This window comes from Chaetodon auriga, chromosome 1 (assembly GCF_051107435.1).
Source record: "Chaetodon auriga isolate fChaAug3 chromosome 1, fChaAug3.hap1, whole genome shotgun sequence".
In the NCBI taxonomy this organism is placed as follows: Eukaryota; Metazoa; Chordata; class Actinopteri; order Chaetodontiformes; family Chaetodontidae; genus Chaetodon; species Chaetodon auriga.
This window is the reverse complement of record NC_135074.1, coordinates 26,669,292-26,697,068: the sequence shown is the minus strand read 5'-3', so window position 1 is coordinate 26,697,068 and position 27,777 is coordinate 26,669,292. Positions and strand designations below refer to the sequence as shown.

The window sequence follows — 27,777 nt, the reverse complement described above, 5'->3', positions numbered from 1 at the left end:
TTACAAAGCATCTAATGATGTAGTTGAAGAAAATAGTTTGACGGATGGAGTCAGAGCATTGTTTCTTTGATTCTTTGTACACATTACGTTCTGTTTCTCAGACTGTTTCCACCTGTGGAGAGATTGAGGAGATTATTAACGTTTATCTGGATATTGACATTAATTGTGTAGCTGTCGTGTTCAGTTTTCTGTAATTAATTCTAAACACTAATAATCCGATTGATTAATGAGACTGTTTTGTTGAAGAACATCACTGTACATTCTCCAAGATTCCTCCACTTAGCCTTCGCCGCTCATACTTGCATGTCGAAGCGTGCTTGTTACATGCATGAGTTTCTGTTCTTCTGCACGTAGCTCCTGCGGATGTTCTTCCGGCAGCAGGATGAGTTGCGGCGGCTGAAGGAGGAGCTGACCACCAAGGACGTGCGAATACGCCAGCTGGAGCTGGAGCTCAACAACCTGAAGAACGTTAGCCCCAACAACGTCTGACCTCTCAGCCTCCTGAACTGGCAAAGCTGCTTCCTTTGCCCTCGATTCTGACCTCCAATAAGCTTCTGAGCCCTCCTAGCCCTCTTTTTTTGATATATCATAACGTCATTCCTTCAGCCCTGCATAGCACACACAATAATATGATAACTGTTGGATAATGTCTTAACTGGTGCAATTAGTGGAATTATTGTAATAATGGCAAAATATGATAAGTAATGGAGGCGAGGAAGTGTTCATGGATCGCCACCTTCAGATGGAGTCAACAGGGAAGGTCTGAGATCCAATCATTTGAGGTATTATCTGTTTAATATTCTTGATCTAGCACACTCTCAGGTGTTTGATCAGTTTCTGCATATTTCCTGCCAGACTTCCTGTGTGTTTGTCTCACTGTTCCCCATCATGTACACTGCGATACGTCGATCGCCGTGCAGAGGAGCCCCCACACTCATCCCCCTGTAATGACCGACCCGTCACCTAGTTTTCATTTTCGCTGAGGCGAAACTGGAGGATCAAAAGACTGTCACTGGCTCCTATTTTTCTTCCCCAAGGCCTTAGACCCTGCTGCACACACAGATTGCAGCGAGCTGCAGCCTCCTCTCAAAATGGCCGACGTGAAGAGGTTTTTGTGACTGACAGACGAGACGCGCTTTGCAGACATGGATCATGTTTTTCCACGCAGCTGCTTTCCCCTAACTTCTTTCACCTGCAGGTGGTGTTGGCTGTATATTTACTTCACAGTACTGACCAATAGCTGCATAAATGCATTCTTTCCTCCCAAGGAAAGTGGATAGTTCACTCACTTAGAGTATTTTCATTTGAATAGTGGGAAAGCAGCAGGGGAGACGTGGATCCAGAGGAGGCGGAGGAGTGTAGTCTCCATGGAAGCGATTGGTTTTTAGGGCTAATTTTGAGGATGGGGGTTAATGTATATTTGCTTCTATTTATTTTGTCACACTTTACCTTTTCAGCTAATAACATGTATATTTGTTAATCCCATTGTTTTTGTATGACGCAGCTACTCAAGTAATGATTGTGATGCTTGATAGATTTTGCTGAATGTTCCTGGTTGAAATGGTGCAAGATTTGTGTGAACCTGTACCTGAAACGGTATTAGTTCTTTGACTCCAACATAACTCCAGATAAGGTATAATCATGTATTCTTGCGTATTCCTAACAGTGCAGAAAACTGTAGTAATAATAATCATCCTTTTACATTTAAACTATGTCACTATTACTGAAATGTGTTTACTTGTAGATGTGTAGTTTTGGCTCTAGCGACTCCGGGTCATCTGCCTCTCCTTCTGCACTTGTACCATCAACAGACTTCGGCCAAATTGCAGTTTAAATGCTTCTGTTTTAACATTGAACTGTTTTCCTGCCTGCCGGCTGATATTTAAGAGAAACAGGCACTGGATTAATATTTGATTGGTTCTAATATGCCAGCCAGGTTCAAGCAGTTACCAAAAAGATTCTGCTTTACTTGCCTTGTCTTTTAATCCTGCCCAAATCACATTCAGCTCTGTCTTATTACTCATTCTGCTCTCGGTGGACTGAGAAAAGGAAAAAGACAAATTGGCTGCATGCATGGCGAGAATGGATTTTGTACCTGCAGTAAGTAAAAAGTAAGTGAAGGACTGAAGGTCACAGGTCTTCCCTGATCGCATCATAGTGGGAACTTAAAGGGTGCAGAGCTTTAAAGCTTCAGGTAAAACAATCAGAACCCACTAAATGTAGACTTGAACCACTGACACGTTAATGGTTAATGTTGTTGCAGGAAAAATAAAAGGCTCCAGTGAAAGTAGACAGTGGGGAAAGGATCCACCAGAGAGGGATGAGCTACAGTGGAGAGACAGGTGAAGCTGCAGCTGGAGTAATGCTGTCAGGGCCTCTTGTGTACAGTAGGTGTGCTGAGGACAAAAATGAACCATTTAACAGGACAGAAAAGCTTTTAATATGACTGAAACTCTCTTTGTACACTGAACTTGATTTTCTTTTTGGGACACAAGTGAACCCCAGCTTACATTAGCTTAGTCTTTGGTAGCACTGTCAGTCTTCTTCAGTTTAGAGTCAACAGTCTCTCATCTGAAAACGCTTCCTGGATCAGTGCTACCTGATGGTAAAACTGGACTTCTGTAAACACTTTTCCATCTGACCCGACAATGTTGTACAAGGACCACAACAAATCAAAACATATAGAAAAGGGATTTATTGAAGTGAATGGGAGGGAAAAAGAAACAATTTGGCTGATGACAGTGGATTTAACATGGAGTGAAAAATCACTGAGGTAGGCCAATTTGACCATTACGTGTAATAGTGAAAACAAAGTCCAAATAACTGACCGTTTTCCAGAGTTTACACTTTGAAACAATAAATTTTCAATGCACATAAGTTGCGGTTGTAACCTCCATTTATATCAAGTACTTCTCTACACTACCACCACAAATTCAAACAATGCCACCTGTGTGCCACAGAAAAGAACATGGAAAAAAGCGATGAGTTCTGATGTCGAACGTTTCTGTTTATGGAAAGATTATGCATACAAAGTTATGTTCAAATCCAAGAAATTTCACACTGCGTATTTTAGATAAAGCAGCATACATATTTAATATCTTATTACAAGTCATAGTTTCACCTCAGTTGTCCGTTCAATGTCTGCCGTCATCAAAGAGAATACAAAAAAATAGATTTGGTCATTATTTACAAGAACACGTAATTTCCGAACTATCAAAGCTGAGGGTTTAAGGAGGAGGAGCGGCTTTGACAAGGGCAGACATTTTTTTGCTAGGATTTAAAAATATGCCCCGTGAGGGTCACACTGTGCATGTTCAGACAGAAGTTTCACACCAGGACAGCAGAGAGTATTGGCATACTGGTGACACTACAAATACATAACTTACATTTAAAAAAAAAAAAGAAAGAAAAAAGTACAATGCAAAAATAAGTTTAAGACGAGGAGAAGACAGCCATACATGAAATCCAGTATTTGACTTTAAAATGTATTAGACATGCACTCTTTTTTTGTTTCGTTTTGTTTTTTCTTTTGAAGGGGGGGGTCTTAAAATACATGAGTCATCAGAAACTGGTCTTACACAAACGGTGAGAAAACAAAAAGATTTCTTAAAAAGGTTCATCTTTGCTATTATCTGATATTACAAAATTGGTGTCCACAAAGCAGTTAAAAGTGGACCGTAAAGACTGGAACACGGGACCATCAAAGGTACAGAAATTTTACTTATTTGTCCAGACGACCCCGTCTACCTGACTGGCCAATAACAAAAACCACTCCTACTGCAATATGAAACTGGGGGAAAAGTACATGGGGTTGTTGGGAAGTGACTGGGAGATACAAGTTTAAAACAGTTCACAACTTAGCTTCAAGAGGACTCTCAATCGTCTTCATCCTCCTCCCCCTCTTCATCCAGTTCCCTTTTTCTCTTCTGACCTCGCTCTTCTTCTAGAAAACAAGAGTCACATTTAGACACAAACACCAGAATCTAGCAAATAAATGTTAAAACTTCGATTTCAGGTTTACTGCATTGCTGGCTCCAACTGTTTTCACATCACAAGACAAATTTCCTTCGCTTTGTGATGGACAATAAAGATTTTCTGAATCAGCTGAGTCCCAAATCTGTACTCTGAACTACAACCCCGAATCCAAAAAAAGCTGGGATAAATAAAATCAGAATCAATCTGCAAACAAACTGTGTTTACTGACGATGGGTTTCCAAAGTGTCCCTGAGCTCATGCAGTAACGTCCAGGAACGTGATTCTGGAAAAACACTCTTTTCTTTCTCTAAGTTTAACTGACAGCGTCGCTCTAAAGTCGTGGTTTGATTTCCTTTGTATGGCGCGTGTTAGCGTATCATTTCCTGTTTGTATAAAAACTAATAAATTCCCTTTTTCCGTTTCAGTTAGGAGGAGAAAATCCTTCCGAATGACTTTATCGTAACTGTTCTGCTGTCGCTGCTCAGCGGTCGGCGGAGGTGACACGAAAACAAGCAGTGAGGTTGTTAGTAAAAGTACAATATGTAGGATGTAGTCTGGAATTGGGAGACAGCGTCTGAGTTAGTCAGCCACCAGTTTACTCACCCTCATCATCCTCATCGTCGACCTCTCTGTCATTCAAATCTTCCTCCTCTTCCTCCTTTTTTGTAAAGACGAAGCAAAGTTAGTGTTCTTATTTCAGACCGAACATGTTTCACAATTACTGCATTAAAAAAATATTCTCATCCCACCTCTCCACTGAGGTCCTCCTCTTCCTCTTCTTCATTCTCCTCTTCATCCTCCTCTCCCTCTTCCTCCTCCTCGTCTCCTGGTGCTGCATCTTCATCATACTCCTCCTCATCTACATCTGGGTGAAAGTGGTTGATGGTTATTCATTAGCCAAATGTCCAAGTGCCTGCTTTACAAGAGGCTAGAAAGGACACGGCTCTTTGGCCATGGCCTCAAATTTACCATCTTCATCTTCCTCATCGTCATCCAGGCCCTCTGCGTAAACCTCAGCGTCAGAATCTGGTGCCTCTTTGTCGTCTTTGTCGTACCCGTCCAGGTACGTGAGCTGGGGTAGTAGCTTGAAGACGTTGTCTCTGTATTCGTTCAGGTTTGTCACTTCACAGTTAAACAGATCTAGACTTTTCAGGGTCCCCAATTCTTTCTGTCAATAGAAAAATCAAGTGTGATGAAGAACACAGCCGGCTGCTTTGTACACTGTGCTTTTTTTTTTTTTTTCTTCACCTGAGGATTTTCACTCACCAATGGTTCTATTGTGCTGAGGTCTTTAATCTTGTTGCCGCTGAGGTTGAGATGTGTGAGGTTGGGGCATTTCTCCGCCAGAACTTCCAACCCTCCTGAGATCCTGTTATCGCTGAGTTCGAGCTGTTGATCAATTAAACCATCAAAACATGCAAAACCTTAACGTCAGCGACTGCTTTTATGTGGAGGAACACCCACCTTTTTGAGTTTATTTAGCTTCGGCAAGTGGGCAACTGTCGTCAGGCCGACATTGATTGTGCTTAGAAACTCCAGCTCCTCAAATTCGTCCGTTAGACCCTCGATCTTGCCTTCATTTGAGCGACAGTTGTCTAGCACAAGTTCTTTGACCTGTAGAACAAACACAAATACATGTAGTCAACATTTGTCAAATGAAAAGCAGCTCAAAATACAGAAAAAGGTCAAATGTATAGTGGATAAAATACAATTGGTGTGTTCATTTTCTGTTCGTGTGGGATGGTGCTCATACAGTTCTGATGACTTCTCGCTCTTATTCCTACTGAGGTTGAATTGAATGCCAAGTAAACAGATTAAAAATGTAGTATTTATCACGTTAAATAGATTTTGTTTCAGTTTTTGGGAAGCTCCTGCTCTGTTCAAGTACTTTTACTGACTAGTCTTCAGAATTGAAGTGTTTATTTAAGCTAACAGAATGATTTACATGACTTTAAGTCACAGTACATTTACCCAAGAACTTATATTGCACTTTTTACCCCACTACATTTATTTAACTACTAGAGTTAAAATTTACTTTGCAGTTTAAAGCCCCCTCCATACAAAATATATAATCAGCTTGTACGACATGATCAATTACTACACATTACAGCCCAGCAGTACATAAAGTAGTTAAATTTGGCCCCACAGTGACCAGAAAGGTCATTAAAACGCACTGGATTAATAATCCACTCATGTTGCACAGTAACGTTTATTTTTGATTAAATAATACTTTAAATCTCTGAAAGCAGGACTGTTAGTGAGGGAGTGGTATTGCTTATTTTACTAAACTGTAGGATCTATACTTCTCCCACCACTGTTTACAGTTTCATGACACTGGTTTAACACCACTTTAACTATTAGAAAAAAAAAAAAAAAAGTAACACAAAATGCTGATTATCATTGACGAGATAATAAAATGTTCTACATTTTAGCTACGTAGCTAAACAAAGTGGCAGCCACGTCGCTGTGCTTCCGTTTCAGCGTGTTTTGGGTCGGCGCATTGATATTTCAATAGTCTGAAATGCGGTCACAGGTGCGCTGTTACCGGATATTTTAGCGCGGCCTTGAGCGTGACTCAGCCAATCAGCACTGAGGACCAGAACTATAAAAAAAAAAAAAACAATACATCGATATTCTGAGCACCGCACACACTTGAGCGCTTTAAGTATCGCGACGCTTTCATTACGTAAATATCGCATTAGCTGCTTTTTCAGCAGAAACAGACGCGGCGCGGCGGTTTGAGGGCGTTTGTTTTGACCGTTTACCGCGTTAAAAAGCAGTCAGATGTGTGTGTGAAGGGCTGAAAGCGGCGCAGAAGCACTTTAGTCAAAACAAGTCGGAGTGAAACAGACCTACGAGTCGTGCACAGGGTCATTTGTGAGTAGGAGGGGCAGCGGAGGCAGATTAGATCGCTGCCAGGCAAACGTTTCATTGTCGCTCGTGCTAAACAGTTGCCGATTGGATTGATGGCGTGTGTAGACTTCTGTTAATGAGAAGGTATGATGAATCGTCCGTCATGTGTGTCCAAACGACGGGATATTCGCTGCGTTTCCCGTTGCCTTTGTTTCTCGGTAAAATGGCGGCTTGTCCTAGTTCTGGAGAAGTAGAGCAACAGCGCGGCTCTCCGTCGAGCCTCCTCGCCCTCACGTCGAAAACGAGTCTCGACGAAACCGCTGAACGAACATCCAGCGGCTGTGAACGATGCGGGCGGGTTCTGGTGTTCGGTGTCTCGGTGTGATCGCCCAGCCTGCTGCTGGTTACGGTCCACGCTAACGCCGCTTTCCCTCGGCCATCTGTGCGCACCGAGGCTCCGGCTGTCGCCTGCACGGGCTGCGGGCTCAGCGGTGAGCGCTGCTCCGACGTTTGAATGCACTTCCTGCAGAAATAAACGACTTGAACGGGACTGTTCGAGCAGCTGTGGGAGTGGGGTGCAGCTGCGAGGCGATCATTCGAGGCTATGATCTTTATGCATCATTGATAATGTCATGACTTTGAGTATCCGCATCCTTAACGCGCCAAGTGCACGGCTTAAAATGTTCAGGTGGGCGCATTTCCCGGTCAAAGCGTGCAGATAGCGCATCAAACAACGAGTAAATAACAATAACCGGGCTTTTAAACGAGCAGGGCTGCGCTCGGAGATCAAAAGTTACAAATATGGCTCCTCGCATTGCTTGCCTTGTTTATACCGCTGGCATAAAAAGCTGTGCTGCATTCTCAAACTGCACATGGAAAACGTGATGCTGGAGCAGCACAAAAGTTGAACCAACGCACCTGCGGCACCTGCCAACTGCAAGCATGTTCGCAACAATGTGACCCGACGCCCCCATCATCTTTTAAGTTGTAGGAAACTTTGTGTCTCCACGCCAAGACATCACACGAAAGGCTCTCCATTAGCTGAGTGTGAAACACGAACCGAGCGAGATGTGAGGCAACTTACGTCTGACGGAGTGCGGTTCCGCAACTCCAGGTGAATTCTTTTCTTCATGTCCATCCTGGATCCGCGCGCCCGCGATATGATACACACTTTTAATAATTACTGCAAATGCAACTAGCAGCTCTGGAGCAGACTGCTGTTGTTCATTCAAACTTGATCCGCTCGGTGGGCGGGAGCACGCTTCACGATTGTCGTCACCGCCGACCAATGGCAGGCGCCGAATGAAGAGGGAACGGATTTACAGACGCGCAGGCCAATGAAGCCGCCCTCATGCAACTGGGTGGGGTTTTGTTGTCGAAGTTTGGTTGTTTGTTAACTTAAGTTTAAATGGTTAATGTAACGCTTGAGTGTTTGAGGCTGAATCCGAGGGATGACACGTGCACAGGTGTGTGAGTGTCACCGTGAAGCCTCCACCTGAGCTGAAGCCTCGGTTAAAGGTGCTCATCATGCAGAGCTCTGTCACAAAACAAGAACATAATGCGTTTGTCCCAGTATACCCAGAGAGAACAAATAAACCCATCCACACATGCACGTGAAAGACAAGAAAATGACATTAAATGAGGGAATAAAATGGAAATGAATGTGTTCTGCTCAAAAGTGAAGCATGACAGGAAACAAACATACAGATTAACTTCTGTTTTGTTTTGTTGTTGTTTTTTCTGGAAAATAGTACAAAAAAAGCCATTATATTTATATATTCTAGATAATATATTTTTTGAAGTGTCTACATTTCGTTTATTAACTGAAAAGTTTCTGTTTGATGATGGCACAGCGTCCACAGAGAGTCCTGGTTTGTCCAAACACTGCTGCACCTTCAGCTTCACTAAATGAAAGAATACAACATGAAGACGTGAAAACATTACAAACAATATCTACATGATATTGATTTGTAATCCATGGTGTGATCGCACCTAAAGGATCAGTTCACGAGTTTGAAAACCAGGCAAAAATACAGTAAGAGAATATTAAAATGAAGATAATAAAACTGCAGTTTCATGTCCAAACTTCAGTGTTTTTTAGTAAATCTTACAAACCATTACTACATTTTGATTCTTTTGAATATTTGATGCGAAGCTTCTCAAGATTTCCTGTCACAATCACAAACTCAGTAAACTAACTTTTGCCATGACGCAAGACACAAATAAGGAGCATCGATGGTTCGTGTGGACAGCCCGCCGTGCACCGTGTGGCCTCCTCCTGAGGTGAACTCTCCCCAGCAGCAGAGCTCCGTCTGAGGCTGTGAGGAGTTCATCCACAAGGGGGAAGCAAAGCGTCTGGCCTGGAGCCAGTGACCATGGCAGGATGATTAAGTGGCCATTTTCAGCTCGACCCTTGGTAAAGGGTGGTGGGGAGGGTCTGTAATCACACTCCGGCCACAGTTTATGATGATCAGTAACTGCTCTAATGAAGCCACGTGATGTGTTTCACACCTAATACGAAGAGAAGATATATCAACGGGGCGTTTGCCCAATAGAAATGCATGCCAGCGGATATCAAGAGGGAGCACCGTGTCTCTTGTCTGTCCATGTAACTTTATTCAAGTGATAAATAACGTGCGTGTTCGTGATAAGGACACGTGTGAGTAACTGCCAGTAACGGCAGTATTGTTGTTTTTGCGCCGTCCTCCGAGGCAATCTGTCCCTCAGTCGTCTTTCCCTTCTCTGTTTGACTCGGCTGCCTAAACTGCACATTAACTCCCAGCTTTACTCCATTAGTGTCAAACAAGCTGCAGTTTGAAAGCAGCACACATGCATCATGGTTAATGAGGCTGATCCTAACGAAGGGGAACACCAGCGATTTCACTCCTGCATGTATTATTAATCTGGAATGAAACATTGTTGGTCATGAATGCAGCGCAGAGTCGCTGCTAAATACGGGTTTGTCTGCTTCACCCAGACAACCTGTTAATAATAATAATAAACTTTATTTGTATAGCATCTTTCAGAACACAGTTACACAGTCCTTTACAGTAAAAACAAAACAGTTTATTAAGACTGAGTCAGACATCCAGGAGAAGAGTTAAATGCTGAATACAGACAGTATTTCTTTGAATCCACTTTTCTCCTTTTGTTTACTGTCAGTAGCATCATGCTTGGATTCCAAGCCTTGGAAACACTCATGTCATTCACTCTGCCTGACATCGCATATAAATTGTGCATCAGCTCTTCATTAACACTTCATTCAAACTCAAGGCACAATGTCTTTTTAATGGCTGCACTATTCCATCAAATTGAAATATTCTGGATGTTTTGTGCAGCACTCTGTACGCACTTCGACCAAATTAAGCCCAACTTGTTGGAGATCTGTGCAAGAACGTAAAATAAACTCAGCAAAGTTTGGCTGCACAGCATCAGTTGACTGTGGGATGAAGAGGTTGAGGTGGGACGTCGACCAGCAGAGGGCGCCTCTGTCCTGTTTCCACGCTGAGAGCTCACTGTGGGAATTGATTGAGCCCAGCATGACTCTGAGCCTCCAGAAATAACTGTTCAAAGTAAAGGTGCTGTCCATGCAGGTTGAGCCATACGGTGCAGCTGCAGGATGTATTTTTAGCCATAGATTGTTTCTTAGAAACCAGTGTCGATGGATTAATGAGGAAAAACAACTGAGTTGATAACCAGACCATCAGTGTGGAAACTTAAAAATGTGGTATTTCTCTAATTCTGTTTCTGGAGAACCTCTTTATGAAATGTTAAGTACAGATAAAGCTTTTATTTTGGAGTAATCCCTCCATTTGATTGTGCCATCTGTTGCGTATCAATGCTTTTCTTTTGAAACGGTTACAGTGGAGCCAATCACAATCTGTCTCCCAGCAAGAATCTGCTGCAGATACAAAGTCCACAGCGCGAGTGACACCATGATCCATGATCCATGAGCACTGAAATGGTTTTTAAGTTGACTTTTCCACAACAGTCCAAATGGGAGAATTTGATTTATTTAAGAAACATCGAAAATGTGGAAAGATGTTGAGTATGTTTAACAGTCTTTTACATTTCAAGTAATTAAACTAAAACAGCATATAGTGACTGCCAACCTCTGACTTGTTGCCAGCTCCACCTCCGGCAGTGAAAGGTCTGAATTTACCACTGATGTGTTCCACTTTGTCATTTTAAAGAAGGAGTGTGAGACAAAAGTGAATCCTCTGAGGTCCATCAGGAGGAGAAGCAGGTTCAGCTCCCCTCACATGTTGTTTAAGGACCAAACATGGCTCCACAGGAAACTCTTCAAACTCTTTTATTGTGATACTTTAAATGTCATATTCCTACACTTAAGTCTAGCGTGAACTCAAGTATTCTGATTTTAAGAGCTACCTTATGCTTCTACGTATACATACTATAATTCAGTGGGAAATATAGACCTTCTTAATCCACTGCATTTTTTGAAGCTGTACTTGTGAAATAAATTAAGATTAAAAAGACAAAGCACGCTGTATGATGCTCTGTTATAGATTAACAACCCAACAGTATCTAAAATAGTTGAAATTAGCTCTTCGGACTGCAGCACATTAATCCACCAGTAATACAAATATAATAGTAAACCGAGGTAATTTTTCTGAATAGTGAGTACTTTTACTTTTGATGCAATGTAATACTTATGTCATTGTACTTAAGTGACATTTCAATTGCAGGACTTTTACTTGTAGTGGATTGTTTTTACAATTACAATTAGTCATTTTGCAGACGCTTTTATCCAAAGTGACGTACATATGAATTCACACACCGATGGCACAGCATGGGGCAGTTCTGGGGTTCAGTATCTTGCCCAAGGATACTTCGGCATGTGGACTGCCAAGGCCAGGGATCGAACCGCCGACCTCCTGATCGGTGGACGACCACTCTACCTCCTGAGCCACAGCAGCCAGTTTTGTATTGCAGGCTTGAAAATCCCAGTATAGATTCCAAATGAATCCATATCTCGTGTCGGTCTGAGCACATAGCGCTCAGCTGAAGAGTTCAGTGAAAGCTTACAATTAACAATGATCCCAAAGTTCATTTAACGAGCTGCAAACAGCACCATAACAGCCGAGAGGTCGGCAGCAGTTTCAAACTGTTGTCTGGAAAAATCCAACTCACTTCTTTGGTGAAAAGCTGGTTTATGAGAACACGATGAGAACTGTTCCTTATAGAACATCCTCTTCCTGGAATATTCTCCACACCAACATCAGACAGGTCAAAGGTCGACTGTGACTGACTCTGTGGAATAATTTCTCATGTTTTCTGATCTTTCTCAGCTGTTTATTGTCCATTTTCCTTCATTTTGTGTGATTCTTGTGGGAGCTTATGGGGATTCAAATAAAGATTAAAGCAGTGTGTGAACTCGATGTCCACTGAGGTGTGTTGATACAACATTCACCACACTGTCACACAGACAACTGACAGCAGCCATCTTGGGTCATGCAGCGATGTAAAGAGGATGTGTGTGGAGGTCTGCAGCGTGTTAGCATGCACACATGCAGTGAGATAGGACGGCTGTTTATGAGGAGACGGTTTAAATAACTTGCATCAGTTGCTTGCTTTCACTTGGCACTTAGCTGCAAGGTTTTCTGGCTGGAGTTTGCACACTTCCCTGGATGACAAACACAGGATTGTTTGTATAAATCTTGTTTAACTTGCCAGAAAGACAAACATGATATATCTTTTATGTGTATTTGCCAGACTGCTCGCCTCACCATGCTGCCGGGAATCACGTTAGGACACGTATTAGAGTGGTCTGGCTTGAACTAAGTAACTTATCTTGAATACTGGAACACTAGAAATGCTTCTTTAACCTAATTACTCCCGGACACATCACAGAAATCCACTGACATCTGATTGCTTTGTCTGTAATATCAGTTGACTCACCACTATCACTGGTGTCATGTCAGAAACTGCATCTGTGAAATCATCTTTAAGTGGTTTAAGATGCCCGAGGCGGTTCATTGTCACAGGGGAGTAATTCTTGTTTAGATTGTTGGCAAAATGTGTGGCTCATCCAAAACCCAAATAATCCCAAATGTATTTAACTCGAGTCGTTGCTGCTGGAGAACACAGGCGCTCCAAGAAGCGCCTGCACATACGCTCTTAACGCGGACGTGTTTCTTTAATTCTGTTTGAGAAAAATCTTCAGATTTTCTGTGCAGGCGTTCCCTTTTGAAGACTCTCTGCTGCTGGACTTTGAATTTAGATCTTCAGCTCTCAAAACAACTTGTTTCAGACAGAATCCGGAGACTTTTATTTTCAGGAAATGTTCGCAAGGCGAAGAATTTTTCTTGCAATCGTGGATCTTTCGAGCAAATCTGAAGCATCAGCCACTGTTTTATCAAATCATGAGTTTTTAAAATGGCCTCCGCTGCTGTTATTGTTATTGGACTGATTTAGATTAATAATATAAATTGCATTTACATACAGTGATTTATAAAGCACACTTCCCGGTAATATATGTGTGTTTAGGTCATGCATGTGTGTCCTGCGTGGATGGTATAGTTAATGTTTATTTTTGTTTGTTAGAGCATTAAACAGAGACAATACAGATCAGCAGAGAGAGACAGCAGATGTGATGTGCACAGGATTTAAAAGATTGGTTTGGCTCCGGATAAAACAACTGAATAAATAAGTGGATAAAACAGATTCAGCACAGAAACAACAGAGGAGATAAAACAGACTGTGTGCATGTGTTTCTGTGTGTAAGTATTAAACATTAGTGTATAAGTGTGTGTGTGTGTGTGTGTGTGTGTGTGTGTGTGTGTGTGTGTGTGTGTGACCCATTCTAAAATCTTTCTGTGTTTACGTATTAGTTGGTGTTTCACTTTTCTTTTGGAAACTTTTAATTCTGGCTGTGTTTTCAGTTCAGGGGCCAGGGAGAGCGTTAAACTGCAAACTTTTCACCTGTGAAATATCTCAACATGTATTAGACGCAGTAGCACAAAGGTTTGGTGGTTTCCACATCATCAATCGTAATGACTTTGATCTAATTAGCGAATGTTAGCATGCTCAAACTCTCATTGTCGTGGCTCATTATGCTTTCAATTCAGGTGGCGAGGAGAGCCTTAAATTCACAGGTGCACTTTGCTGTCGATTGAGGTTTGCACCAGATGCAGAGCAACTTTCAGCGCGTTCTACCCAAACGTGCACATGTTTAACATGAGGCCCTGCAGTCATTAAAGTGGATGCATGTATGCTCTGTATTTAGCTTCCATTTAAAGGCCCTGCGCAGCAGTGGTACACCTCAACAGGTGTTTCCTGAGCGTGTGTAGAGTGCTGCACCTGTTAAGACGCTACAACACATTTTCTAATCTATTTGTTATGTTTCGTCTCATGGCCTTGTGTAATTCCACCGTAGCTTTGCCTGAAAGGCCTTTTTCACAGAGGACATTTTGACGTGCCACAGCAGCAAAAGCTCAGATAAATAATAACAACGATGGCTGGATTCCTTTCAGCTGCTTCAGGGTCCTGGTGTTGTGCATGCGCTGTCATGCTGTCATGACTTGGAGTCTATCTATGTGTGATTGTCTCTGAGCTGTATGTGCTTTCATTATGTCAGTGTTCTTTGTTTGCATGTGTGCTTTTGTCTCGTCACCCTACATCCGTGTTCTTATTTCTATCTGCTGCTCTCACACCTCTCTTGCAAAAGAGAGCTTGGTCTCAGTGAGATGACCTGATTAGATAAAGAATTAAAAAAATAAAGACTAACTGGGGCTTAAATATAACCGAGCCATCAATAATGTTATTAGTGACATCTGTGCTTTGCGGAGTTTCCACAGTGCATCCATAACTTATCCTTTTCAGTCAATCTTCACTCCCTGAGAATCTACCATTGTTCATCATATTGGTATCAGAATCAGAATACTTTATTGATCCCAGAGGGGAAACTGGGTTAGCTGCAGTTGCTCCGATTGTCTAACAGTAATAAGACAGAAAAGGGAAATAAGAAATATTTTAGAGAACTTGGAAAAATGTTTAGACTATACAAAAAAATATGAATCAGCCATAAAAACAATATGAAATATGTAAATGCACATATGTAAAGTATGTGTGTTATGCTAAATAGCAACCGTCTATATAGAAACATGTCTGCTGTGCAACATTCTACATCAAGTAACAACAGTAATAGAATACTAGAATACTATTACTGCTAATACTAATACTATAATAATACCAAATAGTAATATATAGTAATGCATAAAGTAATAATAGTACATAGTAATAATCTTATAGTAATACATTGTAATAATAATAATGAGAAGAAGAAGAAGAAGAAGAAGAAGAAGCAGAATGCAGAGCCATGAGGCCACCAGGTGTGAATGTAATGGTGGATACAGTATGTGAGAGATGAGGGATGATCTAAAGCTCTCCTTCAAGGACGTGGCCAGCTTCCTCCATAAAAACACCACTGGAGGCTTGTTGAAAACGTGCTTGTAAAAGAGTTCATGTACCACAAGAGGGTGATATTTGTTAAGGAGTGAGAGCATCAGCGGTCCATGTTGGGCAGTTTTTGAAAATCACGTCTTCTGTTAATATGTTCCACATTGTGCACTGAAAGAGAAAGAACTTCAGCAGGAAGTGCTGACAAAAGGCTTCACTGCAACAGCTACAGCGCATGTGTCAAGAGAAATAATCAAATCTCAAGTTCTCTGCCTACTTCACTGTTGAGAGCAATTCAACACCTTCTGTTAAATACACATTAAAACCATGATTTATCAAGTTAAAGGTGAACGCGTCAATTTCAGAGTGACGTCAGGAAGCAATCAGTCGCTGCAGAAATAATCAAGCTCTTCCACTTTTCTCCACATGGCAGCACTTAATGCCTGTGGTAACCCCCAACTTAAGTGCTCCCACACTGCAGTTTTTTGTATTAAATCTTCCTCATAATGTTACTTAGTTGTCGGGTCTAATTAACTCCTCTCCCACCAGCAGCTGCCTGCAAATTTAACAAAATAAACCTGAGCAGACTTGATTAGAGTGAAGTTTTTCCTCTGCTGGAGTTTGGAATAATTTGGCAGCTTTCCTGGGCAGTAAGCAGGTTTTTAGATGCAGAATCCAGGCAGGTGTTCTTATATACTGTGTAAAACAGCAGCTGTACTGTCTAGACATCATTTTAAACACTTAAATCAAGCACAAGAAATGTTTCCAGTGTCAGACCAACACTGCATCAGGATAAAGAAGCAGGAAAAATAATGACCTGATGTTGCGAGATGGCAAGTGAAAAATGATTGCCTACACTGGTGATCTGTGGGTGTAGAAGAAGATCTACGTTCTGAATGTGCATCTCAGTGAGTTATATAATTAACAAGCCTTTAATTGAGATGCTTTCATCAGATAAGAGTTATTTGGGATTCAGGATTTAGAGCTGGCCTTGGCCTCGTCTTGAAATATTGCTTAAATATTCTGAGAGCATCTCAGTTCTAAAAGATTATCATTCACCCTGTACTGTCATACTAATTGTAGCTCTCAGTTTATCCTGCTATTGGACACAATTAATCCTCCCCTTCGTTAACTGCTCATTGACATAAAACTCAATAATGGAAATGCTAATAGATCGATTGAGCTATAACCTGCAGAGCTGCAATAACACAGCAGTATATTGCCCTAACTAATCAATTCTAATGAAGCCGTGCAGTTCACAGGTTGAAACATGCTAATGTTGGACGAGCTGCATATCAGCCCTTTCAGTCAACGGCCAAATGTTTTTTCTCTGCCACCATTCATCTGCATGCAGAATGATAGCTCAATACAAAACAGTAATCTGAGTAATTAGTTTAATCTGTGAGGTTTTTGACGTAAACGACAGCAAGTGTGGGCTGAACAGCTTGAGCCACGCAGACAAAAGTGCAATGGAAACCCTTAACTGGATGCAACTGTCAATTCGCGGAAACTAATATCAGTTGAAGTGAATTCTTTATGACCTCTTCTGCTGCTGCATGAGAGCGCGACACATGCAAAATTGATGCATTCATGTGCTAGGACGATCGCCATGGCAACACTCCATGCAGCATGCGCACCGAGCATGGTGGCTTGTTTTGTTTGTAAAGCGAAGCTCCGCTGATGTGTACACAGGCAGAGATGCACTCACGGGTTCACAGAGGTAAAGCCTCATTGTAACACTGCGTGGAGCCTCGGTGGTCAGGTGGGACTGAGGGGGTTCAACATCAAGCAGGTACTTTTTATTTTAGCCGTGTTAGCAGCATGACTTTAGTAATGACGGTCTGTCCTAACCTGACGCACCAGATGGTTTGTTACACAGAGCCAAGTGGGAAGCCGTCCATGGAAACTGTTTGGAAAATGGCAGGCACTTTCAAATAATACTTGGCAGGTGGTTGGATGAACCGTCTGTCTGTCACCGTCTATCGCGGGCTAACTTCGAACCAATCAGATCAACAAACCATATGACTTAGTAGACAGTGAAACTCTTGCCAGGGCCAGTTGGGAGAGGAGCGAAAACATCTTTTCCACGGAGAAAAGCCTTCAGTGTCTTTGTTCTTCTTTCATGAAGAAATACTCTCCAGTTCGGATGTAACTGATGCTGAAGCAGCTGCCTTGCAAGGCAACGTCTGTGGAGCAGTCCACCGGTTTGGTCCAGACTGAAACATCTCTACAGCTATAGGATGGATTGAAATGGATTTTTTTTTTTTTTTTTTTTGGCAGAAATGCATGGTCCCCAGAGGATGAAGCCTCCAGACTTTTGTAATCCTCTGACTTTTCACTTATCCTGGGAAATATCTCAACATGGAGGCGATGGCACAAATGCTGAATTTTAATGATGCAGATTATCCCTGGCTGTTCATTTAGCGCCACTGTGAGCACAAAATATGTGCGATGCTTTAGTTTCAGACCAAATATCTGCAAAACTCATGACATTCCCATCAGCCTCAGCAGCACTTGTGTTTCATGCTGATTGGTAAATGTTAGCATGCTAACACAGTAATCGAAGACGGTTAGCTTAGTAAACATTATGCATAATATCAGCATGTTAGCATTGTGAGCATGTTAGCATGATCATATTAGCATTTGAAAGCATTGCTGTGCCTCAGTGGAGCCTCACAAAGCCACCAGCATGGCTGTAGGCTCTCTTTACTTAGTCCTGATCAGATGTTTCTTTTCTCTTTCGTCTTTGATTTGCCTCGTAGCTCATTACACTAAACGATTTGCTTTGAAAGACTCTGGAATCCTTGGACGCACTTATTTTTCCATTTGCTGTATTAAACTACTTTAATTTACTTACTTTAATCACTTGCTGGATCCTTGTCAGTAATGGACTGGGTAAGCATATTCTGTGTGATCTTACTGTACGCTGAGCAGGAAATCTGAATTTGAAGTCAGCTGTGAAGAGCTGAAAAGTGTCTGCCGGTGCTCGGTGACCACTGCTTAGCGCCTGCTGACCTGGCTAATATGTGTGAGCTTTCCAGCTGTGGTTGCCTGAGTGCGTAAGGTGATCTTAGTAGGGTTAGCGATGCCATCGATGTCTCTTGTTTTAACTCTGTGGTGTCCGTCCATACATGAGATGAGATTGTCCTCCTTCTCCCTGCACATTAGATCCTCTTTAACAGCCACGTTTAGGCATTGTGGTGCTGAGCAGTGCAGAGTTTGTGGTGTGAGGCTTGTTGAAGACCTGTGGTGCCTTTAACCTGATATAGAATATCTTAGGCCTTACATTTATCCATAAAAGAATTAGCTTCTTGTACCTCCTGCAAAATTAAACCACTCTGCATGTGCGAGAGCTGGAACAAAATGAGCTCTCACGACCAACAGTCAGTATCCATTCATTATTCATATTAATTGATTCTGGCAGTTTGGAGACAATACCTTGTAATGCAACACCCATGCAGGACAGGAAGACAATAAACACACACCAATCTCCTCCAGCATGAGTACCGAACAAGCTGCTTCCTGCTCATGTGACTCCTTCTCACATCAACCTGGAGCAGTGAGGAACCATGTGACTCAGGTTTTATTCTTGATGCTGGAGTGTGATTTCTATTGTTAGAGCATCATGGTGTTCATTGTGCACATACAGCAGTCTTTAATGGGAGGTTGTTCATACGGAAACACTTGGAATTGGGCCCTTTTGTGAGGAATATGGGTGCAGACTGGTCCTAGATTTGTTTATTTTCATGACTTACTGCAGGGATATAAGCAGAATTTCTCATGCCTAACAGAAGTGCAACACTTTCCCGGATAGTGCAAAAACATGCCCATATCCACAAACATAGAATAAAATGAAATGCAGATTACTCCTGTGGGATACTGAACAGCTGTCAGTGTTTTTCTGTTTATTATTTTAAAAGTCTAAAGTGCAAAAATTAACTGAGTCCGTGTTTTCTCTGACATCTTTTTATTTAATCGCAAGGCTGCTAAGCTGACAAGAGAACAGATGAGATGTGTACACACTCATTTGGTGGAAGTGCAATGAGGAAAAAAAAAAAGAAGGTCACATGCATCTTGATGTAAATGGCAATGCACTCAGCATCGTGCTGCAATTAAATTTTAATGAGGCCTCTCCATTCTGCTCAACTAGAGCAGTCAGATGTTACTGTGCAGACTCGCTGCTCTTCAGCCTCTCCTTTCCCGTCACCTGCTAGCTTTTTCCCACCGGCCTGCAATTTTTAAACAAAGCAATAATCAGGCTTCTTTGAAAGGAAATCCCGCTCAGATTGATCTTGATATGCAGAGATGATGCTTGTGTTTCACCTGCTGTAGAATGAGGATTATTTCACATATCATGAGAAGACTTTAGGTCGACTTTGGTTTAGTGTAGCTGAGGCATGAGAAAGTTAGGAGCATTAATCAGGGAACGAACATCCTTGAAACAGCTGCCTTTGCTTCTTTAACCCTGCATGTAAATACCTAAATCGTACACTCTGTCGCTACATCCATCTCTCTCTCTGTCTATCTCTGCCTCACACACACATTCACACAAAACATCCCTGCCTGTGCCTAATCATATTTCAGTATGGTGGATGATGCATAATTACATATTTGCAGAGTGCTAATCTGCAGCATTGCCCTCATGTTTATTATGAGATGGAGGTGCATTTGACAGATAATCTGTACAGTACGCTGGAATGAGGCTCAATTGCAGCAGATGAGGCATATTTTCATACAGCAAGTAGTTTCTGCAAACTCAGTTACTGTAATGCTTTATGTATACTGTATCTATCTATCTATATATGCTATAAAATTACCATTAATCAAATTGTGCAAATCGTGGCAATAAACTAATTGATAAAATATGATGTGTTGCATATTCTGATATAAAGTATAAATCTTCACTTAAATAAATGTCATCATGCATTAGCATGGCTGTAGACAATCTTTATCCGGCACTATAATGGCCTCCACTAACTCTTCCTCCTCTCTGGAAATGTTTTGTCACAGTCTTGCCACAGCAGCAGCCTCAGCGGGATGATTGACATTCAGAAAGAAGCATCATGTCCTCAGTCTCCTGAGAATAAAAAACATTCTTTGAACTACTCCCAAAAACCACTGCACTAAAAGAGAGTAACTGTGGAGATAAATGAAATTATAATTTATCTGGTATCAAGAACTTTTGTAATTTGCATGACTTCTCTCTGTGTTAATGTTTTAAAGGCCGGGCCTCATTTGCATAATTTCCATTATCCCATATGAAGTGGTCCCAGCTTCATAAAGCTGCTCTCTTTTCTCCTGTACTCATCTCTTCCTGCTCTCCTCTCGTAGGAAAATTATTTCTGAGGAAAGACATGATTGTGCTGTTTGTGAGTGGAACAAATCCATATTGCTCAAACCTTAACAGCTCATGATTTACAGAGCGAAGCTGCTGTTGCAATTTTTCCAACCATCTCAAGTCGTCTTTGTGGGAATCGTAATCTTTGAAAAAAACCTCCCATTTTCAAGAACTGAACAGTAAACATCTGTGATGGATTGGAGTCACAAGAAAGCCACAGTACACTGATGATGGACAGACTATCGAAACAGCAGATTGCATTTTCAGCTGTCTGAAAAGCTGAAATCGTCTCTATTTAAACTCCTCTGTCCTCAGCGTCTGCATAGCTGTAACAATGGCGGTGCTGACTTGCCAGCACAGTGCAGCTGTACTCTCCTATTCTCCTGTGGCGTGCTTTGACTCCTCCACACCTTTCGCTGTCTTTTGACTTCTTGCCTGTAGGAGGTAAAGAAACAAGCAGAAATATTTGAGCACTGATGGTTTTCTCACTGCTGAACGTTGATAACTAGACGTGCATTCATCAGCTGTCCTTATTGCTTTGGCCCTGAACAAATTTGAACAATCAGCAGACGTGGAGTCAGTCTGTCTAAAAGGAATAGTTTGACATTTTGGGAAATTGCTAAAGTGTGTTTGCTTTCTTGCGACTGTAAGAAACTGATAAGAAAACCAATACTGCTCCTGTATTTGTTCGGTGAATGTGATGCTAAAACTGGCAGCTGATTATCTTAGCTTAGCATAAAGGCTGGAAGCAGGGGGAAACAGCTGGCGTGGCACCTTGACATCAAAGTACTGTAACCCACTGTAAAACCTCAACCTGTCATTTTTACAGCGCGTTTTACATGTCACACCGAGCAAGCCCTTTCCCCCTGCTTCCAGTCTATGCTAAGCTAAGCTTGCCAGCAGCTGGCTGCAGCCATTAGCCTCTTTTACACAGAGATCAAGAAGAGATGTCAGGTGTAACAGCTTTGTTGTCTAGTGTGACATATAACACACGCATCAGGCAGCGGCATTTCTTTCTAACCCTTTCTGAACAACATTTTCAGTTTCTGTACATTAGCTGATAACTTGTGGTTGCTCTTCTTCTATGCGTTAGCTGCTAACTGCTGCTAGCTGCTAGCCTGTGTTGCTCACGTAACACATCATCAAAGCATCAACCTCATGCCAGGTTCACCCTTTTGGCACAGATATTAATTAGACTCTGCTACTTCCTCCTCTGACGGCTTAAAGGCGGAACAACAAAGCTCCACATCTCCATCTTGAACTGTGTAAAAAGGGCTTCAGATAAAGCTTTGGCCAAATATGAGACTGGTGTTTAGCTTCTCAGCTAACTCTTGGAAAGACAGCAAATAAGTGAAAATGAACTATTTCTTTTAGACAGGCTGACTCAAGGTCTGCTAATATTCCTTTAATGTAAGTATTGTTAAAGGAGTACTCTGATGATTTATCATCGCAGTACTATATCATTCTCGCTTTTATTTTATTCCACACCTTATGCAGCTACATTAGCCACGAAGCAGCTTGACCCCCAACAGCTCTGTCAGAGGTCGCTTCATGTCATTTATCAGATTTTCTGCAGCTCTCTCTGGAGCCTCAAAAGGTTTCATGCAACCTTTGTCACATACACAGTAACACTCCCCAAGACCTGCAAACAGACTTTGGAGTTCTCCTTTAAACCAAAAGCTCATCCGTGAACAGCTGTCCTTCCCCTGCTGCTGCAAGCGAAAAGCACTGGAGGAATAAGTTAGATGTATATACATGAGGGATTCTGTCCAGGTTGCTGGCGTGTATCGACTGGTCTGTGAGGGAGGGTGGGGCCTGGTGACAATGAGCCATGGGCTGCAGTTATCCCCTCACCAGCCAACCGCCTTGAGATTACTGTTTTAATGTGCAAAACCCCTCCTCACTTCTCTGTTTGTCAGCTTATTATATATTCTAATTTAGTGCTGAAGTAAGATGACACATGGTGAGCAGAGTGGTCGGCCTCCAAACATCACAGGTGACTTCAAAGCTCGTTGTCTTCGCTGACTCCAGATTAGCTCTTAAAGCCAATCACAACAGGTTTCCTTTTGGTGAAACTGAGGATGATAAAACGTATGCATCCCCTGAAAAGTGCACAGACTCAAATTTGTCAAAGCACGCTTTAGCTCAGTGATGGATTGCAAGTGAAAAAGCTGAGCTTTCATACGGCTGTCAGGAGGAGCTGCCTGCTTCAGCACTTCCATAACCTCTTTAAAAATGAGCAGCTTTATGGTAATTGCCGCAGAAGTATTAAAGTAATGAATAACAAGTGATTTTTTTTTTTTTTTTTTGGTGAGGGGGGCTTTTTACTTGTTTTAACAAAAGCAAGAAATCATATTCATGTTGGTTGGATTGACAGCTTTGTGACATTGGTGTTGAATTTTGCTGTAATATTGAGCTGTGATTGTGATGATGTTTAGACAAATGCTTATGGGAAAATATTCCCTTTGTCAGCTGCTTTCTATCGATACTCTTCTCATTATACGAGTTAACCAATAGTTATTTTTACGCAGTATGTCATCACATTTAATTTTAGATGTAAATGTATGATTAAATCTCTGCTCTCTAAATCTGTAGTATGGTCATCTGCACTGTGGATACTGTGGTCGACTTCACAACTGGTGAGTTTGTTTGCATCAGTTTAAAGGAAGAGCAGGAGGCGTGGGAGTAGATTTGCATTTAAAGATAAAAAACTGAGATGCCTCCTTGGATACTTTGGTTTAAAAGAGCTTGTTTTCCTCACTCAGCCATCTCTCTTTCACTTTGTTCACAGGTTAAACAGAACTTTCTTCGGGGAAGGAGGAGGACTTAGAAAATATTCAGAAAATCAACACACCGCTGTTCTCTCCCGGTGTCCCTCTGCAATGCTCTACTTAAAGTAAATTAAAAAAACACCGGAAGCCATAGCGCATGAATCTTTTATGACCTTGAGAGGGCCGATAAAGTGAAAGACAAAAGAGGCTCCGCTCGCAGTGAACGCTCTGATCAATCAAATGTCAGGCAGGTGGACTCATCTCTGTGTGAATCTTAATCTGTGTCTGTGACTGAGGCAGTGCCTTTGAGGAGAGCATCAAGCGCTTAAGTGCTGTAGTTACATTGCATGTGGTTAAAAGGCCCGTAACGCCAAACCAATGTTATAAATGGTTTTGGCTGACTTGCAGAAAAGTAGAAATATTACTACATATAACATATACAGCACAGCAATCAAGCTGTGGTCCCATTATGTTACACACAGAACGAAAAAGCCAAACAACTATTTATGGTGGAGTGCAGAGGACGAGTTGAGCCTCACAGCCTGAGGAAAGAAGCTGCTCTGTGGTCTGGTGGTGCGGCAGCAGATACTCGTGTATCACTTGCCAGGCGGCAGCAGAGTGAACAGGCTGTGGTTGAGGTGGGTGTTGTCTTCAAGTATCCTTTGGGCTCTGAGCAAACACCTCACTGATGTCACTGATGCTCAGTAGATGGTGCCAATGATGTTCTGGGTGGTTTTTATCACCTGCTGTAGATGCTTTCTGTTGCTCCTCTGTAAAAATGAACAAGAACTCTCAACTTTGCCTTCTTAATTTCCTTAAGAAACATGGTCCCTCTGAGCTTTCTTTACCAGAGTGCCACGTCTACCATCAGGTTCATGGGGGAGATCGTGTTGAATGCTGATCTGAAATCAGCAAACAGCACTCTGATGTAGCTGCTGATAGTTTCAAGGTGTGTGAGGACTGAGTGGAGGGCAGTGCAGATGGCATCCTCTGTGGATCTGCTGGTTCTGAATGCAAACTGGTGAGGGTCCAGACTGGCTGCAGAACCAGTTTCTGAAAGCACTTCATCAGAGTGCCACAAGGTGTTTTTTTAGTATTATTATTAATTTTACATGAGCATGCCTGCATTAGTGAACTGAACTCTTTATTTTGTATGATTAATGTGATTTTGTTGTGTCACACTGAGGCTCACGTAAAGATGGTCTGTTGTTGTCGAGCACCAGGTAGCTCTAGCATTAGCTGTAGAAGCAGTCAGGTTTACTGCTCTCCCTTGTTATATGATGATTTAAGGACTACGCTTTTTTTCTAAAATGTCCTTCATGCTGAGCTCTTCTAAAGAGGTGATTGGATATAAAACTCGTGCTACATCTTAGGAAGGAAACCTTTTCTGTGGCAGATTTTATTTGTTGAACTTGTGACAGAAGATTAGTCTGTCACACGCACTTTTCCACCAGTACCTAACTCCCTCAGTCCGACTTTCTCAATTACTGTTGATAAATACATTTCAACGCATCACTTAGAAACATTATGAAACAGGACAGCTTGCAGGGAATTAATTTGTAAAGCCAACTGCATCCAGGCCTGTATCAGTCATGTCCCAGGGTGCCTTGTGTGAAAATTAGCATTTGATTATTTCCCTTTGCTCTCCTTCTTGTTCCATTAGCAACACAACTTTATTGTTCTCAAGGACTAAGAATGGAAATCAGCAATATAACTAACAAAGTATTATCGATGTGAATGGTCTCTGTGGGTTTTTGTGGGTTTTATGAGTCGGTGAAACCGCTCTTCATTAGTGCAATTATATTACACTCAGCAAAGCTCAGTCTGGTGCAAAATATGATGCTGCATACACATCCTCAATATTAAGCACACAAATCACCGAGCAGCATTCCGAGGCTTCGGAAACGAAATGGTTCAACGTCACATTGATATAAGACAGAAGATTATTTTGAATGTCTCCCTCCACAGCGAGACCACCCCCCCGCTCCCTCTATCTCTGTCCACATAGAGCTGTCACTCAGTTCATTTCTCTTTCTTGTGCCTGAGGTTGATGTCAGATACAGAGAGCGCCACATTAAAGTGGCACACCTGCTCTCCATTCCCAAAAGTTAAAATGAGAAATGGACTTAGAATACCAATAGCCACAGATCAAATGAATGGTCGGGATTTTGAGCGCCTTATCTCAGTCAGTCAGTCAGTTTGGAGTTGGCGCCTGCTACAAATACCCGGAGAGAGGACCATGGCCTCAGAGATCCTCCCAGCTCTACCTCTGGCTGCACACGAAACAAGCACATCTGCACATATTGCATTCAATATTTTACTATATTCTGATTCTCAAAGAATCTTTCTATTTTCCACTCATGCAGTTGTTGGACATTTTTGAGAAAAGTTCATCCGACTCTAGTTTGTGCAGCATTTTTAAGGAGGGAATTTGATTTTTAAGACAGAGCATTAAGTCCGCTAATCCCTATTTTTTGCTGCTGTCGCTCTGGAATGATTTCTGACAGGTATTAAAAGTGGGACGGCTGTTTGAAGTTCTTTTTAAATAGCTTCAGTGAGTCCACATTTTGAACTTGGAGGTAAGTATAGACTTTGAGAGTTTGAGCCACAAAAAACACCCATAAATCTCTTTAGCTGTGATGTGTTTAATCAGTATTTGAATGGAATTTTTTTTAAAAAAAGAACCTGTTAATTTCCATGAAATTCCTCAGTTACTCCTCAGCGAGTGGGGTTTGATGGAGACGGTTGCTACTGTCTGCCAGAAATGTGATTAAGTTCTGAAATATTCTCTGTCGATTGAAGAACCCTTGGTGCGTCTTCACCAACAGCGACTTTCTTGTTATGCATTCTCCAGTGAGAGGAATGAAATGGGAAAATTATCTGCTTTGAATTACCTCTATTTAATCCCAAATTTAAATTCTTGGTTTGTACTTTTGATAGCAATACCTCTTCCTCTCAACAGCGATAGCAGAATATTACTCTGTTCAAAGGGAGTGACTGGATTTGCATGGTGTACGCATGCTGAGTGGTGAAATGAGCTGTGGAGCTACATTTCCTTTACATTTTAATCTATTATCAGTCCCATTACCCTCAACACCTGTTAACACTTGAAATTATATTATGGAATTTCTTGCAATTAGTCGTGTCATCCCTATAAGTTAGATGAACATATAGATGTACAGCTCATCTAAATCAATGTCACAATTAAACAGGATGAAATAAAATGACCTTGTACAGCTCATATCAATCTATTCCATCACAGTCAAATATCCTGTTGAAAGCTTTCTCCTTTGATTTGAGAACATAATACCTCATAAAAAAAACAGTCTTGTTGTTTGTTTTCTTGTCCCTGTCAACTGTAAAAAGCAACAAAAAAACAACCTCTGATCACTAATATAAACTTCCAGGGTAAGCTGTATATAATCAGCGCATAATATTTCACACTGAATATAAAGCTCCACATATCATTGTCCTCCCTCAGTCAGTTCACACAATCATTTATAGGAAAAACTGTCGCCTACGTTTCCTTGTTTTTCTTATAGAGGAATATTACAAGGCTTACAGAAGAACAGCATATTAAAAAGGATGGAAAATAATGGAAATCTAGCTTTAAGAATATTTCTGCTCGTGCACAAACCCCTCACTGAATATAATATTATTCCCATCTCCCTGATTAAATTTGCTGATCAACACAGTTTTGGATTCATATCAGATTTTAAAGAACAAGACAAAGAATCTACAGCCATGCCAGCTGCTCTGTGAGGCTTTATTTAGAATGCTAACATGTTCACAGTGACACTACATGGCTCATGTATAACAGGTATAATGTTTACCTCTTTTGCCATCTTATGTTAGCACGCTAACGTTCGCTAATTGGAGCTAAACACAAAGCACGGCTGTGGCCGATGGGAATAGTTTCACAGATATGGACCATGAATGTCTGTACAAAATGCACTAGCAATGCATCCAATATTTACTGAGATATTTTAATCCTGACCAAAGTGGTGGACTGACCGCCAAACCAACATTGCCCTCCCTCGAGACGTGCAGCCATATGGCTAAAAATGTATCAGCGTAAATAATATCTGACTGAGAGTCTCACTAACACCTTAATTAGCTCTTTGTTGCTCTGCGGCAGTTTGATTGGAATGTCGGCTATTTCTTCTGAAGGGCTCATAGAGCACAAATAGAAGAGAAATTTGCAGCTTTGGCTATTACCACAAGAACATCAGTAGACTGTGGTGAAACCCTACTTATTGCTTTTAATGAGCATCCTTGACTGGGACCTCTGGAGCTTCCAAGACAGCTTAACTGGCAGTCAACTCAAAGTGAAAGTGTGAGAGCACTTACACAGTTTTTTCAAAGGGGAGATGTTACTGTCTTGCATCATGCACGTGCTGTACCCCAGGGTCTTTTTTCCTG

General features: G+C 41.7%; 2 protein-coding genes across 5 annotated transcripts in view; one reads left to right on the top strand and one right to left on the bottom strand.

Moving 5' to 3' along the window:
- The window catches only part of coro2ba (coronin, actin binding protein, 2Ba), a 43,011-nt gene extending 38,908 nt beyond the window's left edge, over positions 1–4,103 (top strand). For all 3 annotated transcript variants that reach the window (XM_076732385.1, XM_076732399.1, XM_076732392.1), the window contains exon 12: positions 355–4,103. In XM_076732385.1, coding sequence (XP_076588500.1) covers positions 355–489 — 135 coding nt within the window. In that variant the 3' untranslated portion in view covers positions 490–4,103. The remainder of the gene's footprint in view (positions 1–354) is intronic.
- anp32a (acidic (leucine-rich) nuclear phosphoprotein 32 family, member A) lies at positions 2,676–8,088 on the bottom strand. 2 transcript variants are annotated; one of them, XM_076732412.1, is made up of 7 exons: positions 7,913–8,088; positions 5,440–5,589; positions 5,242–5,364; positions 4,945–5,143; positions 4,725–4,840; positions 4,579–4,633; positions 2,676–3,943 (listed from the first exon to the last, which is right to left on the bottom strand). In XM_076732412.1, exons 1-7 carry the CDS (start codon positions 7,964–7,966, stop codon positions 3,876–3,878), a joined length of 765 nt encoding a protein of 254 aa, XP_076588527.1. In that variant the 5' UTR covers positions 7,967–8,088; the 3' UTR covers positions 2,676–3,875. The 2 variants fall into 2 exon arrangements, with proteins under 2 accessions (XP_076588527.1, XP_076588534.1); XM_076732419.1 differs by having other exon boundaries at positions 2,676–3,940.
- Between the last annotated feature and the right edge of the window lie 19,689 nt (positions 8,089–27,777).